The sequence below is a fragment of the Schistocerca piceifrons genome, chromosome X (genome assembly GCF_021461385.2).
Source record: "Schistocerca piceifrons isolate TAMUIC-IGC-003096 chromosome X, iqSchPice1.1, whole genome shotgun sequence".
Taxonomy (NCBI): Eukaryota; Metazoa; Arthropoda; class Insecta; order Orthoptera; family Acrididae; genus Schistocerca; species Schistocerca piceifrons.
Window position 1 is genome coordinate 703,799,785 of NC_060149.1, and position 16,900 is coordinate 703,816,684.

The following is a 16,900-nucleotide window of genomic DNA, read 5'->3' on the forward strand; positions in this document are numbered from 1 at the left end:
GTTGGTGAGGCTGATGAGCTGATAGCTATCCACATCAAGTGGGTTTTTACTGGGTTTCAGCACTAGAATGATGGTGCTCTCCCGCCACTGCAGTGGAAAGATGCCATCACACCAGATCCGGTTGAAGATGACGAGGAGATATCGCTTGTAGTCAGACGACAGATGTTTGATCATCTGACTGTGCATCCGATCTGAGCCAGGAGCTGCGTCGGGGCAATGTGCAAGGATGCTGAGGAGCTCTCACTGTGTAAATGGAGCACTATAGGGTTCACTGTGTTGTTCAGTGAACAAGAGGGCTTTCCTTTCCATCCGCCATTTGAGGGTGCGAAATGCTGGGGGATAATTCTCCAATATGAAGGCTCGAGCATAGTGCTCAGCAAAGTGCTCGGCAGTTATTTATGCATCGGTAGATTACACACCATTGATGATAATGCCAGTAACACCTGTCGGGATCTGGTACCCACAAACAAGTCTGATCTTCATCCAGACTTGGGGAGGTGATGTATGACACCCAATGGTCAAGACGTACCTCTCCCAACACGCCTGTTTCCTTTTTTTTATAAGCTGGCGAATGCGGGCATGGAGCCCTTTAAAAGCTATTAGGTGCTCTAGGAAAGGGTGCCGCTTATGTCGCTGTAGAGCTTGCCAACGTCCTTTAACGGCCTCAGTGATTTCCGGCGACCACCAAGGTACTGACTTTCGCCGAGGGCACCATAAAGAACAAGGGATAGTGTTTTCCACCACAGAAAAGATTGTTCTAGTGACCTGCTCAACTACCACATTGATGGTATCATGTGGGGGAGATTCAACGGTAACAGCAGAGATGAACGCTTCCCATTCCTCCTTGTTTAAAGCCCATCTAGGTAGATGTCCAGGGGAATGGGGCTGGGGGAGTGACAGGAAGATGGAAAAGTGGTCACTACCAACACAAGTCATTGTGGGCTCTCCAGTGGACAGATGGGAGAAGTCCTGGGCTGCAGAGGGATAAATCAATGGCAAAGTAAGTGCCATGAGCCACACTGAAATGTGTGGGAGGCCCCAGTATTTAAGAGGCAGAGGTCGAGTTGAGAAAGGAAAGTTTTGACATCTGTACCTCGGCCAGTAAGCACAGTGCCACCCCAAAAGAGGATATGGGTGTTAAAATCTCCCAGAAGTAGGAAAGGTTTAGGGAGTTCGTGAATCAGTGCAGACAAAGTATTCATGGATACTGCACCACCTGGAGGAAGACACACATTGCAGACAGTTATTTCCTGCATCGTCCTTATGCTGACAGCCACAGCTTCCAGAGGGATTTCAAGAGGCACAGGTTCACTGCATACTGAGTTCAGGACATTGACGCAAACTCCACCTGACACCCTATTATAGTTGATACGGTTCTTGTAATACCCCTATAGCCGCAAAGGGCAGGGGTGGTCATTGTTGGGAACCAGGTTTCCTGGAGGGCAATGCAGAAAATCGGTGTAAAGCTTAACAGTTGCTGAGGCTCAGCCAAGTGGTGGAAAAAACTGCAGCAATTCCACTGGAGGATGACGTTATCGTGAGGCTGGGAAAGCATGAAGCACGCAAGGAGGCAGGCTATGCATCAGGGTCAGCTGCTGCCACCGATTGAGTATTTGTATCCATTTGTATTGTGGATGAGGCATCAGTGAGATCCAGGTCCTCAGGGGACACTGAGATCTCCACCTCATCCGCAGATGCAGAACTGGTAGGGAGTGGTGGTGTTGGGGGCCACCAGAGGGTCCTTTTTCTTATCAGACTTCTTTGTTTGCTTGCCCTCTCACTCCTTTTAGGGGCTTGCCAGAAGGACTTCTCTGGAGTAGGTTCAGGCACAGATGAAGACCGTGAAGCTCTTCGTCCAGCAGTTTTTGGCTCCTTTAGCCACAGATGAGTGTCTGCTGTGGCATTAGTGGAGATCTTGGGAGAGAGGGTCCCATGGGACCTCTTCTGCACGAGAGGAGCCGGAGGAGGCTGTTGCTTCTCTGGCTGGGGAGAGGGGACCAATGTCCCCTGTGTTTTGGAGGGGGGGGAGGGCGCTTGCTCCCGAAGTCGGTACTTTGGGAGTAACTGAAGGAGATTTTTTCCCCCTACCACCAAGGGGACAAATGTATTCTAGGGGCCCGGAGGGCCCACTGTTAGTGGCACAGAGTGTGGTACGACTGGTACTTGTGATGGCAATGGTAATGTAGCTGCAGCACATGTGGATGTCAATTGAATGACACGTAATCATTCAAATTTACTTTTAGCCTCTTGTTAAGTCAACCGGTCCATGGTCTTTTACTTCATGACTTTTCGCTCCTTTTGGAGTACTGTGCAGTCTGGCGAGCAGGGGGAGTGCTGCTCTCCGCAGTTAATACAAGTGGGAGGAGATGCACAGGGAGTATCTGGATGCAGTGGACACCTGCCATCTCGACATGTGGCACTGGAAGTGCAGTGGGAAGATGTGCCTGAATTTACAGCACTTAAAGCACCACATAAGGGGAGGGATGTCTGGTTTAACGTCACAGTGGTAAACCATCACCTTGACCTTTCCAGGCAATGAATCACCCTCAAAGCCCAAGATGAAGTCGCCGGTAGCAACACTGTTGTCTTTGGGTCCCCTGTAAACATGCCGTTCTAGATTGGTGCAGACCTCGCCGTCAGATTGCAAGAGGTGGTCGCGATGGAAAATAATCCCCTGGACCATGTTGAGGCTTTTATGGGGAGTGAAGGAAACAAGAATATCACTCACCCTGTCACAAGCAAGTAATGCCCGGGATTGGGCTGTGGATGCTGTCTGAATCAAGACTGCACCGCCTATCTTTGACAGCGCTCTCACTTCCCCAAACTTATCCTCAAGAAGTTCAACAACAAATTGAGGCTTCATAGGTAGGAAGGAGTCCCTGTCCATTCTGTTACAGACTAAATACCGAGGCAAATATGGATCTCTTCTTTCTGTAGCCCTACGTTTCTCTCATGGTGTAGCAAGAGAGGGGAACTATTTAGGGTCATATCTGTCAGCATTGTACTCTATATTGCCCTTCTTAGAGACCATATGGTCACCAGCAAGAGATGACAGTCTGCTTCATTGAGGGTCATCTGCCATGATGCCACTCACTCCAATCGGGGGCTCTCCCAACAGGTGCCACTCAGCCACAGCAAAGGCCACCTGGCATGATGGCCGTTTCCGGGAGTCCTGAAGCCCCAGGAAGACAAGCATCTACTCCTTGGCATACGTGAGGAGTTTACAGCTCAGGCATCAGTAGTGCAATCCCTGTGTTGTCAGAGGGCTACCACCAAATGGGTACATGACTGCGCCACCACAACAGACTGGCTACTGTGCTGGATAGTGGACGCAGAGAGATCCAATACTGTCATAGAGGCGAAAGAAGACAGGAGACAATGGAAGAAGATGACATACTTTGGAAAGTGTCCTTGCCCAAATAATTGAATTGCAGGTGGAGATGCAAAGCTGTGACAAGAGGCTCAGGAGATCGAATGTAAGGGCACTATTGATAACTCGTGCACCACACAAGGCGTCCTTCCCCCATATGTCCCGCACTTCTGTAGAATTTGCAAAGTGGCAGATCAAACCATAAAATGGGAGCTGAACTTATAGGACAAAAGTGAGACTGCTTTTAGTCGCCTCTTACGACGGGCAGGGATACCTCGGGCCTATTCCAACCACTGGACCCGCAAGTGGAGAGACACTCCATGGTTACGGACATAAATTTGTACCATTTACAATGAAGTATTAACAACGAAATAAAAACAGATTGACCTGAATGTGCCACTATACACAGCGAAGATTTGATGATGCAAGCTGTGCTTATTTGATACTAAACAAAGAAACAGGAAGTGTTACAGGAGAAACAAAACCATCACTTTTCATGGAATGACTCAAAAGTGACCAACATTTTAACACAACTGCATTTTAGTTTATTTTTGTTCAGCTGGATTTTTGTGTCATACAACATGTAACTCAAAACAAAAATTTTCTATAGGAAAAAAAGCAACAATAGTAAAATTTTTGAAGTATGAAATTTTAGAATGAAAATGACAAAAAGTAACAATGAAACAGTGCACAGAAATTTAAGAACTTTATTGATCAGTCCAGAAAGTGGCAAGCGTGTACGCCATGGACTATTAGTGACACCCGTCCAGCATTTGTGCATAACAATTCCAGAAAACTGTTCAGCAGCTAATACTGTTAGAGTGGTTTTTGGGGATGAATTCCAAAGATCAGTTATATTCTTTTCTGAAGCTTGATTGACTTAGGAGGCAAGAGGGCATTCCATCCACGTAACTAAGAAGCGTTGGCACAAAATGATTTTTCTTTCATGGGGAACAACAGTCATGTAGAACTTTTTGGAAGTTATTTCCACCGTTGACTGCAGATTTGTATTCATTTATTTCACACAATCATGATTTTGGCTTTATAGCCCTTCTCAAGTGCAATTTGAAATCTAACATCCCCCCGGTCAATGTACGGATGTGACGAATGAAAGTCGCAATAATTTATTGACTGTCAAAAAAATATACAGTTCATTAATGTCTATTTGCTATGCCCTATTTCAGCCATATTATGTATCTTTGATGTGTACTCATATACTTTAATATGATGCCTGGTTTATAAGACCACATGAATGTTATTTCAATGACAACGCACCATTTAGGCAGGTTGGGCATTTTTTGAGATTTAAAGTTGCACTTGAGAATGGCTATAAAGCCAATATCATGATTGTGTGAAATTTTTGACTATGAATCTACAGACAAATGGTGGAAATTTGTATAAATAAAATAAATGGGGTACAATGTACACTATGTGATAAAAAGTATTTGGACACATGGCTGAATGTGACTTACAAGTTTGTGGCACCCTCCATCAGTAATGCTGGAATTCAGTATGTTGTGGGCCCATCCTTAGCCTTGATGACAGCTTCCACTGTCACAGGGATATGTTCAATCAGGTGCTGGAAGGTTTTTTTGGGAATGGCAACACATTCTTCACATAGTACTGCACTGAGGAGAGGTATCGATGTTGGTTGGTGATGCCTGGCACGAAGTGGGTGTTCCAAAATATCCCAAAGGTGTTCTATAGGATTCAGGTCAGGATTATGTGCAGGCCAGTCCATTACAGTGATGTTGTTGTTGTGTAACCACTCCACCACAGGCCGTGTTTCATGAACAGGTGCTCGATCGTGTTGAAAGATGCAATCGCCATCCCTGAATTGCTCTTCAACAGGGCGAAGCAAGGAGTATCAATGTAGGCCTGTGCTGTGTTAGTGCCACAAAAAACAACAAGTGGTTAGTGCCATGAAAAACAACAAGGGGTGCAAGTCCCCTCCACATGACCATACCATAACAACACCACCTCCGAATCTTACTTTTGGCACAACACACGCTGCCAGATTACGTTCACAGGGCATTCGCCATGCCATCAGATCGCCACATTGTGTACAGTGATTCGTCACTCCACACAACGTTTTTCCACTGTTCAATTGTCCAATGTTTACACTCCTTACACAAACGAGGCGTCGTTTGACATTTACTGGTGTGTGTGTGTGTGTGTGTGTGTGTGTGTGTGTGTGTGTGTCTTATGAGCAGCCGCTCGACATGAAATCCAAGTTTTCTCAACTCCCACCTAACATTCATTCATAGAACGTGCAGTGGATCCTGATGCAGTCTGGAATTCCTGTGTGATGGTCTGGATAGATGTCTGCCTATTACACATTACGACCATCTTCAACTGTCGGCAGTCTCTCTCAGTCAACAGACAAGGTCGGCTTGTACTCTTTTCTGCTGTACGTGTCCCTTCATGTTTTCACTTCACTATAACATTGGAAACAGTGGACCTATGGATGTTTAGGAGTGTCGAAATCTCAAGTGTGTATGACAAGTGACACCCAATCACCTGACCATGTTTGAAGTAAATGAGTTCCATGGAGTGCCCCATTCTGCTCTCTCACAATATCTAATGACTACTGAGGTCATTGATATGGAGTGCCTGGCAGTAGGTGGCAGCACAATGCACCTAATATGAAAAACATGTGTATTTGGGGTTGTCCAGATACTTTTGATCACATAGTGTATTTTCTGGCATAATCATATGCTGCAGCATCATTCGTCTCCCAATATTCTTTAGTTTCTTTGTATTATCTTAAATGAAGCAACTAAATATAACACAAAAAGAAGCAAGATATTCTTTAAAAGTCTTTACTTACAAACCAGTATAAACTATCAGTACTTTCAAAAGCGTCGACTTAACACATTCAACTTTGTGAATGAAATTTCATATTCTGAGCATTAAGAGTATTTTATTTGGCTGTTACACACACGAAGAGAATTAATTCAAAGTTTCCTCAACTTACAGTCAATCTGAATGGAGACATTGATGACTGATAAATTTCTGGTGCAGCATTTGGTGGTGGGTGCGCTGGTGTCTGCAGATAGAGAGACTGTTGATTAAATGCCGATGTTTGACCAATTCCCTGTGATAAGCCATATGGTGGAAATCCAGAGAACTGTGAACGTGCCTGGCCACCCATGACCTAAAGCAACAATGAAATAAAAATTCAGCACAGTGAGAAGTTTTTCTTATCTTTTCCTTTTTTAATGATATTTGATACTCCTCTTTATGCAAATACAATAAATCTATATAAGACTAACCTGTATGCAAATACAATAAATCTATATAAGACTAACCTGTGGTCCATCAATCTGGAATGGTGCATATAACCCTCCCTGACCAGGAGAATTGTACAGTACTGTCGGTGGTGATGGAATAGCTGAGATGCCCCCATACTGAGCAGCTGTGCCTCCCAAGGTTGGCTACAACACACACAATCTATATTAGCACACCTCTCCTTCACAACTCATAGGAATTAGTTTCACATTGTCTGAAACTGTAGCAGTGAAAGCAGTACTCTTTTAGTTTTAAGCTTCAGTTATGACAATAATAATTCGACAACCTGCAATTTACAGTAGTATTTGAAAATAACATTCCTTTTAAGATTACTTACAAAATCCCTTACTGAACAATCAACATATTTTTCATTGAATAAATGAAGGCATTTCAGTGAATCAGACATAATTATGAAGAGACTTCTGTTAACACAAAAGAAAAAAAGGAAATTAGAAGTAATACACCCATAACCATGTAAAGTAGTGAGGGATCACTGGATACAGACCTGATAGTTTATGTGTCCTTGCTGAGTACTCGAATTGAAAGGCGGCGGTGACAGTGGGCCTGAGTGGCCAATTGGAGATGGACCAGCTGACATTACAGGCTGCTGTTGAGGTTTCACCTGCAGGGTAATCAGCTGCACATCAGGGGGAATAAGACCATTTTTTGTAATACAGACATGAATATTAGCACCAACACAATAACTACTTTAACACTACATTACGTCCAATTAGTGGAATACCATATCAGTATTTCGTTGTAATGTACAGTTCCTATACAGAAAGGAACCTGCAGTTCAAATGCCAAAGAAAATAAAAAAATAATGTCGTTCAATGCACTGCCTGTCCTGAGGGAAAATGAAATGGTTACACACTCTCTCTCTCTCTCTCTCTCTCTCTCTCTCTCTCTCTCTCTCTCTCTCTCTCTCTCTCCCCCCCCCCCCCCCTTTCCCTGTGTGTGTGTGTGTGTGTGTGTGTGTGTGTGTGTGTGTGTGTGTGTGTGTGTGTGTGTGTACACAGGCATGTGCAATGAGGCTCAAGAAAGGAGGTAGTACGAGGGTTGTTTTATAAGCAAGGGCCGTTCGCGCGTATAGTCCCGTAGTTCGCACAGACGCCGCAACAAGCCACGGCACCACTTGCCGGCATCCTTCCCGTTCACACTGATGCATGTTGCAGCTCTGTAGCTGACTTGTACGCATCGCTGTGCTACTTTATAATGTTTACGATTATTGAATCGCCCGCCGCGTGTGAGATACGGTCAGTGATACGTTTTTTGACCGCGAGAAGCCTATCAGCTGCAGAAATTCATCGTCAGTTAACAGAAGTTTATGGCTTGAATGCAATGAGTGAAGGTAAAGTGCGTCAATGGGTTAGAGAGTTTAAAAATGGCTGTCAAGTCGTCCATGACGCAGAACGCTCAGGCCAGCCTTCTGTCGTCACTGATGATTTGGTGGCTGCAGTCGAAACAAAGATTCGTGAGGAGAAGATTCACAATTTCCACTCTTTCTTTGGAATTTCCACAAGTTTCAGGATTGGTTTTGTACAAAATTGTGTCTGAAAACCTAAACTTTAAGAAACTGTGTTCTCGGTGGGTACCCAGACTTCTCACAGAGGACCACAAAGGGAAGAGATTTGCCACTTCATTGGACTTTAAGATTCGTTATGAGGAAGAAGGGGATGAGATGTTGAGTAAAATTGTCACTGGAGATGAAACATGGGTATCCCATATCACTCCCGAAAGCAAGCGACAATCCATGGAATGGCGACACACAACTTGACCCGTCAAGGTCAAAGCCAAACAGACGCTGTCAAAGCGCAAGATTATGGCAACTGTGTTCTGGGACCAGCGCGGTGTTTTGCTAGTGGACTTATGCCACGAGGAACAACAATCAACTCAGATGCCTACTGTGCAACTCTAAAGCTCCGCAGAGCAATTCAAAACAAAAGGCGCGGCATGCTGACAAAAGGAGTTTTGCTCCTGCACGATAATGCTCACACCTCTCAAAAGACTCTGGATTTGATTGATTCTTTTGGTTGGGAAGTTTTGGACCATGCACCATACAGCCCCGACCTTGCTCCTAGTGATTTTCACCTTTTCCGGTACCTGGAACACCATCTTGGCAGGCAGCGCTTCAATGACGGCGATGAAGTGAAAGTGGTCGCGAACTCTTGGCTGTCGGAGCAAACAGCTGAATTCTTTGAAGAGGGAATAAAAAACTTAGTTGTACGGTATGACAAGTGCTTAAATAAACAAGGCAACTATGTAGAAAAATAGGTAAAAGTGTGTAGAGTCAGAAAATAAAAGTTTTTTTACAAAAGTATTTGTATCTTTTTTTAAAAATAAAAACGGCCCTTACTTAAAAAAACAACCCTCGTAAAAATATCCTAACTAATAGGGGGACATTTGGAGTCCAGTAACTTACCAAAGGCCACTACCGTTAATGGCACATAAAGCTATACATTTTCAATGGGCCAAAAAAACACAAACTGGGCAGAAGGCGAGTCAAGGTATGTAGTGTGGTCCTACAAGTAACTGTTTTGCCTATTTTCAAATAAAACAAACCCAATGATGTGTGTAACCTGCAGTATGTTGAGCAAGCAGTTTGGGCCAGAGGTGGTTCTGTTTTGTTTCGAGCCCATTCATTCAGGTTACTGTGAACATGAATTAGGATGTTTATTTAACATCCTCTGTGACCAAGTTTGTCCTTTTTTGTACATCTTCATGCTGAGTATGCTGTGGACACACACACCTTCCAGATGACAACAGCTGTTCCCACTCAGCTGCACAGACACATTCATTGTTTGGAGAAGACGCAGAAACCCTGTCACACACCAACTGCCCTGATCTTAATCACACAGAAAATGTCTGGGACTGTTATGAACAGCAGGTGAAAAACAGTAATGAACATCCTCATTATACAGAACGTAATCATCAATGACTACCTAAATTTGTAGGCTCTTCCTCACTGAATTGAGGTCACTATTCAAGTCAGAAGTGATGTTCACAACCTGTGCTTATTTTCTGACTCACTTCTTACTATGGGACCAACAGTTTGCTTAAGCCTAAAGATCATGTCCAGGCTATTTGATACACTATGTACACTACATCACAATAATGTAGATTTTGCAACAGTTCAGATTACACAAATTCTGGAGATCTCTAAATATCAGTTGCAAAAAAATCATTACCAAAATATAAACTCAAAAAATTAACTTTCCTCTCCTTCAGAAAGAAATTTATTTTTCACTTTGCCATAGATAAAGATATTAATTTTATAGATTACAGTTTAATATTTAGGCAAATGTTTACCTTACAAACATTGCTACTTGTAGCAGGTGCATCATTTTTCAATGCTGGTACTGTGGATACAGGAACACCCCCACTGTAGTTACTTGCATTTCCCTGCAATGCTGCTCCAGCACTGTAATAAATACTTCATTTAAGCCAATTATTACTAAATTCAGTTAATATACTGAACTGTATTACATTTTCAGCCACAGAATACCAATTTCCTATAAAATGAAATCTTATCCACTGCATGCTGTAAGCCTCCCCCCCCCCCCCCCCCCCAAAATCGATAAGAAGTTAATAAACAGCCAACTGAGAATATATATTGGCAGAATGGGGAGTTCAATCAGTAAAGTACAGCTGATACTTAATAGCAACCATAAAGGCTTATTTTAATTTTTTGTAAAAGTCAGCTGGGGTACCAGTATTCACAACCAAGGAACCATCAATAGATTGTTGGGTTCAGCCGTTCAGCCAATGTGGGTAAATGGACAAAAAACATGAAATTAAATACAGAACATCTACAAATAATATTGCATAACTATCACTTATTAAGTTATTGTATACATATACTTCTGATTATATTTAGGAAAGCCAAACCAAATGTATTTTCAAGTAAAATTATAATTCTGTAACAATTAAGTTACCTGTAAACAACTTCATTTGCATTTAATGGAGAATTTTCATCAGCAGTAACAACATTACATCCTTCAACACCCTTCACAAATGTTGCTGGATCTAAAGCAGAATCAACAGCATTGCCAAATGATGGCGTGAAAGATGAAGCAGTAGATGCTACACTTCCATCCTCTGTGTGTTCAATTACTGCTGGCATGACAGGAACATTTTCCCAGACCTGAAGCATTAATTACAGTAATAACAATCTTACACTTCAGCACATGACAGGAATAGTATTACAACACAAAGGAGTATATATGATGAAATAAATAATAATAATAATAATAATAATAATAATCAAGATCATTTCACATTTTCAGTGGATCATTGTTAACACTTTCAAAAAGGATAATATACTGTACATCAGGGTCGGCAACGGCATGCAAAACTTCACACATTTGCAATGTCCTGAACACATACTGTTCAGGTCTCATCATGTTTAAACACTATTCCATACATCTCATCTCAGGTTTGTTCAGATCTTCTCCCAACTACTCAGTACGAGATTACATTTCTTTTAGCAAAGTGGTGTGTCACTGTTCTGACATTTTTTGGTTGGCATGACTTGTTTCAGTTCAGCAGAACCATAGTGTCAGTGTTGCTTAACCTATGCTGTCTGTTCGTGGTGTAAAGTAAGTTCAAAGGCCCAGTGGCTGTCTGCACACAAATAGCCACTCTAGCGATCTAATGTCACAAGCCTATAAAAATGAATGGGAACCACAGTCATTTTTCTAAATGGTCATATAATCAATGTGCACAGCAAATTTGCTACAGAAATCAATTTCAAAACCATGCACAAAGAATTTAAAGATTTAGTTGACAATGAAGAGCAAAAAATTTAGATCAACTGACGATTTGTACAAGAGTCATTGTTTTGTAGGTTACATGAAGCAGCACTTTGTGCTAAAGTTGGAGGCTACGAGCATGTGATGAAATTGGAGGTACGAATGGTAAATTTTCTTAAGTCACATGCACAGTTTTCTAAAAGTTTTAAAGCTTACACTTTGTGCTGTTTTCGAGACTGTTTGCCATTTCAGTTGAAAATGACCCTGTGCACATGCAAATGACCGATCTACACAGTAATTACCCATTTAAAAGGCAATTTCTTTTTCATCTGCACAGAAACTCAACTTATAAATTATGTTTTTGTTTCATACTTTCCTTTATTCTTATAGAAAGCAGACATGAAACTATGTAACGGAATGTAAAACAGTGTTCTATTACGCAGTTTTGTCTTGTAAAAGCCTTTACTTCTTCCAGTTTGAAGCAGCACATTCAAATTCAAATGTTATGTCTTCTCTCTCTCTCTCTCTCTCTCTCTCTCTCTCTCTCTCTATCTATCTATTCCCCCCGGGACGAAATGAGGTGACACAGTGGTTAGCACACTGGATTCGCATTTGGAAAGACAACAGTTCAAACCCATGTCTGGCCATCCTGATTTAGGTTTTCCTTGATTTCCCTAAATTGCTTCAGGCAAATGCGGGAAGGTTCCTTTGAAAGGGAATGGCCGATTTCCTTCCCCATCCTTCACTAATCTGAGCTTACGCTCCATCTCTAACGACCTCATTGTCAATGGGACTTTTTTTTTTTTTTGGGAGGGTTGCAGGGAGAGTGCGCAATGGTTTCTAAGGATGAGCTTAAATCAATTGTAAGGAGATTAGCAACCCAGCCAAACACAAAAACTTTTCATGAAAGTAATTACCTGCAAATGCTGAAGACTTTCATGATTAACACTACTTCTAAATCTCTTATGTATTTTATTTGATATGCATCTCTATTTACAATAATTCAATTATCTTAACATTTATTTAATAATGTCAGTCATAAAGTGGTAGATTTATTTATCTTAAATGTTTTGTAACAATGTTTCTGTCATATGCTCTAAAATTTATCACGCAAGGACTTGCAATTGAAATCAACATTGACAAGGACAAATCTGCAAAGTATGGAGTATTAAGTAAGAGTAAAATGGAATATTACCTTCTTTACTGACTGAATTTTTAAATTCAACTCGGCAGTAGATGGTGAAATAGTTGACTGCACCTGCTGAGAAAGGTGCATTGATCGTGGCATACCAACTGCTTTGTTAGTCTTATCTTCTGTAAGCTGTGAAAGGTCTGAGTCAGCAAATGTGAAGTCCAGTTTCATGTCAACCACATCTTCATTCTGAATGTAACCAAAAGTAAAGATTTAATATTAAAATGAGTCAAATGAGCACAGTTTTACATAAGCTACACAGTTTTATCAGACACGGACACAACAATACTTTCCCTAGTGTTTAAGATAATACAATTGAGCTTTTGTTGTTTCCCTTGGCCACACATCTCCATGTAAGACACAAACATTGGTGCATAACAGTTTTAGACACATTAATTTTGAGTGACCTTTTCAATACAATGGAATAAACATATCACAGCAAGAATGCAGTTATATACCTAGAATAATATAAAATATTACTTACAAAAACACAAAGATGAAGGATAATAATTGAGACATGCATAACACAACAACGTAAATTCTTAAAAATTATGTTTGACACTTCCTGTCACGTAGAGAGAAATATTAGAGCAGCAAATGTTGTTGACAAAACTTGGACACAACATATCATTTATCATATTAGCTTGATGAAAGGTTACACAATGTTAGCAAAATCTGCAAGAGAATTTGTGACAGAGCAGTATAGGCAGAGTGCATTAGCCGACCTTCCTTGAAGTCAACCACTCGAAAATAATGTGAACGTAAATTTTATTCACGTAAGTCTGTAAGCCATGTGTGGTGAATCCAGACAAGTTAGTACAGTCTGTGGGTGGTAACTGGGGAGACACTTCATATTATGTATGGTACGTGATGCATCCCTGTATGTAGCCTCTAACCACTACTGCAATTTGGTACTGGGGTTGGTGTGGTGGGGGTGGAGGTGGTGGTGGCAATATTGGAAATTGTGAGCATCCCAAGCAGAAGATACCATTTAATTACTGTTTTGTCTATTTACTTAGTTATTGCTGTACCTCTGTCAGTGATGCCCATGCGGAATACTCCAAAACAGCAAGGGATGAACAAAATCAGTAACCAATGCTAATAACATGAACTATTACTGTAACAAAAATGCTTGCTTTGCAAGGTGTGTGATGGACTAAATCAAGGATAGGGCATTGTGCCTAGCTTGTGTACAGTCAGTTTAGTAACATCACCAGACATGCAAATGGGAGAGACCCATATATCGGCACATGTAACATGACCCACACCTGACAAGGTCATCTGTGATGGAAAACCACTGATATCGGAAACCGTACATGTGACCTTTTGCAGTGGGAAAATATAAGGCAGCCTAGTGACAAACTCACTCACTCACTCTTCACATCTATGAGTGAACGATAGTTGCCGCTGCTGTTTACCTACATTTTTACTAGACTGATGAGGGTGTGGTTTCCACTACCGCGAGGCTTAATGCTAGATATTCTACTCACGATACATATGCACAGGGAAACAGTAGCACTTCGACGTATATAAATTTCCATCAGGAATTATTTCATAGTAATATCTATGTGGAACTATGGCTTGCATTGATTTCAAACAAGAACTATTATTGAATGATTTCTTGAACAACCAGGCAGAGTCCATCTCTTGTTACAGAAATTTATGGAAAGAATTTTGATGATAAAACTATTTTACAAATGATTTCATGCTGTATATTAGTAAGGGAAAATACCAAATTTTTGTATAAACACTGTTTTCCCAAAATGACTTTTGAGTTCTTTGTGTGCTAAAGGGACGTGGCTAAGCTAATATTTTTTCTGCTGTTCAAGCAGCAACCCATAATAATTACCATATAGAGCCTGCAGCTAAAATTCATGTTTATTAGCAGAGAAAAAGAAATTAGGTATACTTATAATGAATCAAGCAGAAAGAGAGAGAGAAGTGAGACAAGTGTTACATGATGACAGTCATTTCAAGACCATTTCAGCACAATCTTCGTATGCAGCTGATGACCTCTGCAATTGTATGGAATGAGTTGCAAAAGAATTTACAGCACCATGTAATTGTTTGTGATGAAGCACTACAAGAAGAATGGAGCGAACATGACAATATTTTTCAATCAAGAAATTGAAATTCACAATTACAGGAAAAAAAATATGGGGTCATTGAAAAGATAGTATCATCAATGAAATGGAATGAGATCGCGAGATGATCACATGATGACAATGATCACTATTAGAATCATCGCATCAAGTAAGGAAGAATTTTGGAACTTCACTGGAAACAGAACTAGTTTAAGAAGAGACTTTATCAGAAACTCAATAATCTGAAAATTTGGTGAATACAATCAGACTTAATAAATACACTGTCTGACAAGAAAATTTAAGCACCCTGAAGCGGTGGAGGAAATGAAATGAAACTTCATAGGTTAAGAGGATATGTGATACCATTGTACTGATTCACTGTAAAGAATCATGGGGGTACTTTATGCTCTCTGGAAGCAGTTCAAAGTGTCCAAAATTACTGAGTGAGGCCAGATTGGTTTGAAATTTGATGGTTTTAAATTTTTACAGATTGACTTAGATTTTGATGTTGACACCTTTGCAATGAAATGTGGTTTACAGATCTTGCTTCGATGACTATTCTAACAGGCCCATATTTCTTAGCAACAACATGAAACAGTTTCAATGTTCATCCTTGGAGCACTCTATGATGGCATTACCAGCCGTGACCTGAAAGCGTACCTAATGGTTCCCCTACATCATGATGCCAGTAGTAACACCACTGGAAGAATGGGACCTCTCCCCAGGTCGCTGCCATATTTGCCAATTATGGGCATCCGAGATAGAGCAGAACCATGATTCATCACTGAACACAATGCGATCACATTCATCAGCCAGTCCATGCTTCCTTGTCATGGCACCACCACAAGCACAGCTGTTTGTGTCGTGGTGTTAATGGCGGACAATGCATGGGTTTGTAGTGCCCTAGCCAAGCTGCTGCTAGTCTTTGACTAATGATGCCAGATGACCTAGAATGTTGCAGAGAGTTCATTGCTCATTCCTGGATGGCAGGCGCAGATGTCAAAGGGTTACAATGTGCTTCGTGCACAATACAGCAATCCTCTCTCATTACAGTCAGCCCCAGCCAACTGGAACCTTGACAACTAGTACACCTGCCCTCAAATGCCCATGCAGTCCAACATCTGGGCACTGTCACACCTGAACGCACCATAAATATGAATACTGCATGATTCAATGAGCCTGCACCTGAGGACGCAACAAGGCCCTTTCAAATTCTGTTTCGAGCTGATAATTCTGCCGCACCCAAGTATGTAGCATCTCCACGTCCTTAGTGATCACTTAGCATCTAACGTTGTTTGTGCTCCTTATATACCCTACAAGGGCTGGTACCAACACTAAACATGAACAACACTAATCCACTCTGATCATTCTACCAGTCACAAAGAAGTGTGAAGAATTTACATATCCGTCGTATTTGTGGACTAAGTTACACTGACATCTGACCCGGTCTTGTGTGTGCTTGACCTTTTTGTCAGGCTGTCTTATGTATTGTGTAAAAGTAAGAAAACAATGGATGTACTCTAGATGATTTTTATTGGTATCTGTCTATCGTTAATACATCAGGTCAGGTGTTCTTTCAAAACAAGAAAAAACAAATTAAACTTATTAAAACCAATAAGAACCATTGTCTGTTAAGAGATTAGACACACATTTTCACGCATACATACCTATTTTCTTACAATTACTAAAATACTGCAACCTTAATCATGAAATACCTAAGAAAAATCACACAGGACAGTTACTGTAGTTTCTTTGCTTAAAATATTTGGTAACTCATTTGACGTAAGCAAATATTTTCTCTTCGCTGTTGCTACATCACAAATTCGTTTTAATCATAGTAAACTCAAGGTATCGCACAGTTTGTTTTTTGAACCATTTGAAAGATGTTTCCATGGCTTGAAATGCTTCTGCACGAGATGGTCCTGCATCATTTTCTGCAGCTACGTTTTCCTCTGTTTATCTATTTCCTGCTGTTTGTTTGCCATGTGGGGAACAGGCAGGTAGTGCCCGGCCTATAGACAGCGCACAGATGTTTGCTTGCAGTTGACAGTTGCGAATCCATATATCTGAAGTCTGGATAATCAAATGTCTACTTTAATGGCATCATAGGCAAGGGTGAACACAAACTGTTTCATTTTGTTGGTAAGAAATATGGGTCTGTCAGAAACATCATCGAAGCAAGAACTGTAAACCACATTTTGTCGCAAAGGAA

At 41.2% G+C, this 16,900-nt stretch overlaps 1 protein-coding gene across 2 annotated transcripts in view; it reads right to left on the reverse strand.

The window, feature by feature from the left end:
* The window catches only part of LOC124721518 (protein PRRC2C-like), a 244,063-nt gene that overhangs the window by 32,059 nt on the left and 195,104 nt on the right, over positions 1-16,900 (reverse strand). For both annotated transcript variants that reach the window (XM_047246536.1, XM_047246535.1), the window contains 6 exons: positions 12,608-12,793; positions 10,597-10,805; positions 9,971-10,082; positions 7,167-7,298; positions 6,682-6,807; positions 6,348-6,527 (listed from right to left, as the gene is read on the reverse strand). In XM_047246536.1, coding sequence (XP_047102492.1) covers positions 6,348-6,527; positions 6,682-6,807; positions 7,167-7,298; positions 9,971-10,082; positions 10,597-10,805; positions 12,608-12,793 — 945 coding nt within the window. The remainder of the gene's footprint in view (positions 1-6,347; positions 6,528-6,681; positions 6,808-7,166; positions 7,299-9,970; positions 10,083-10,596; positions 10,806-12,607; positions 12,794-16,900) is intronic.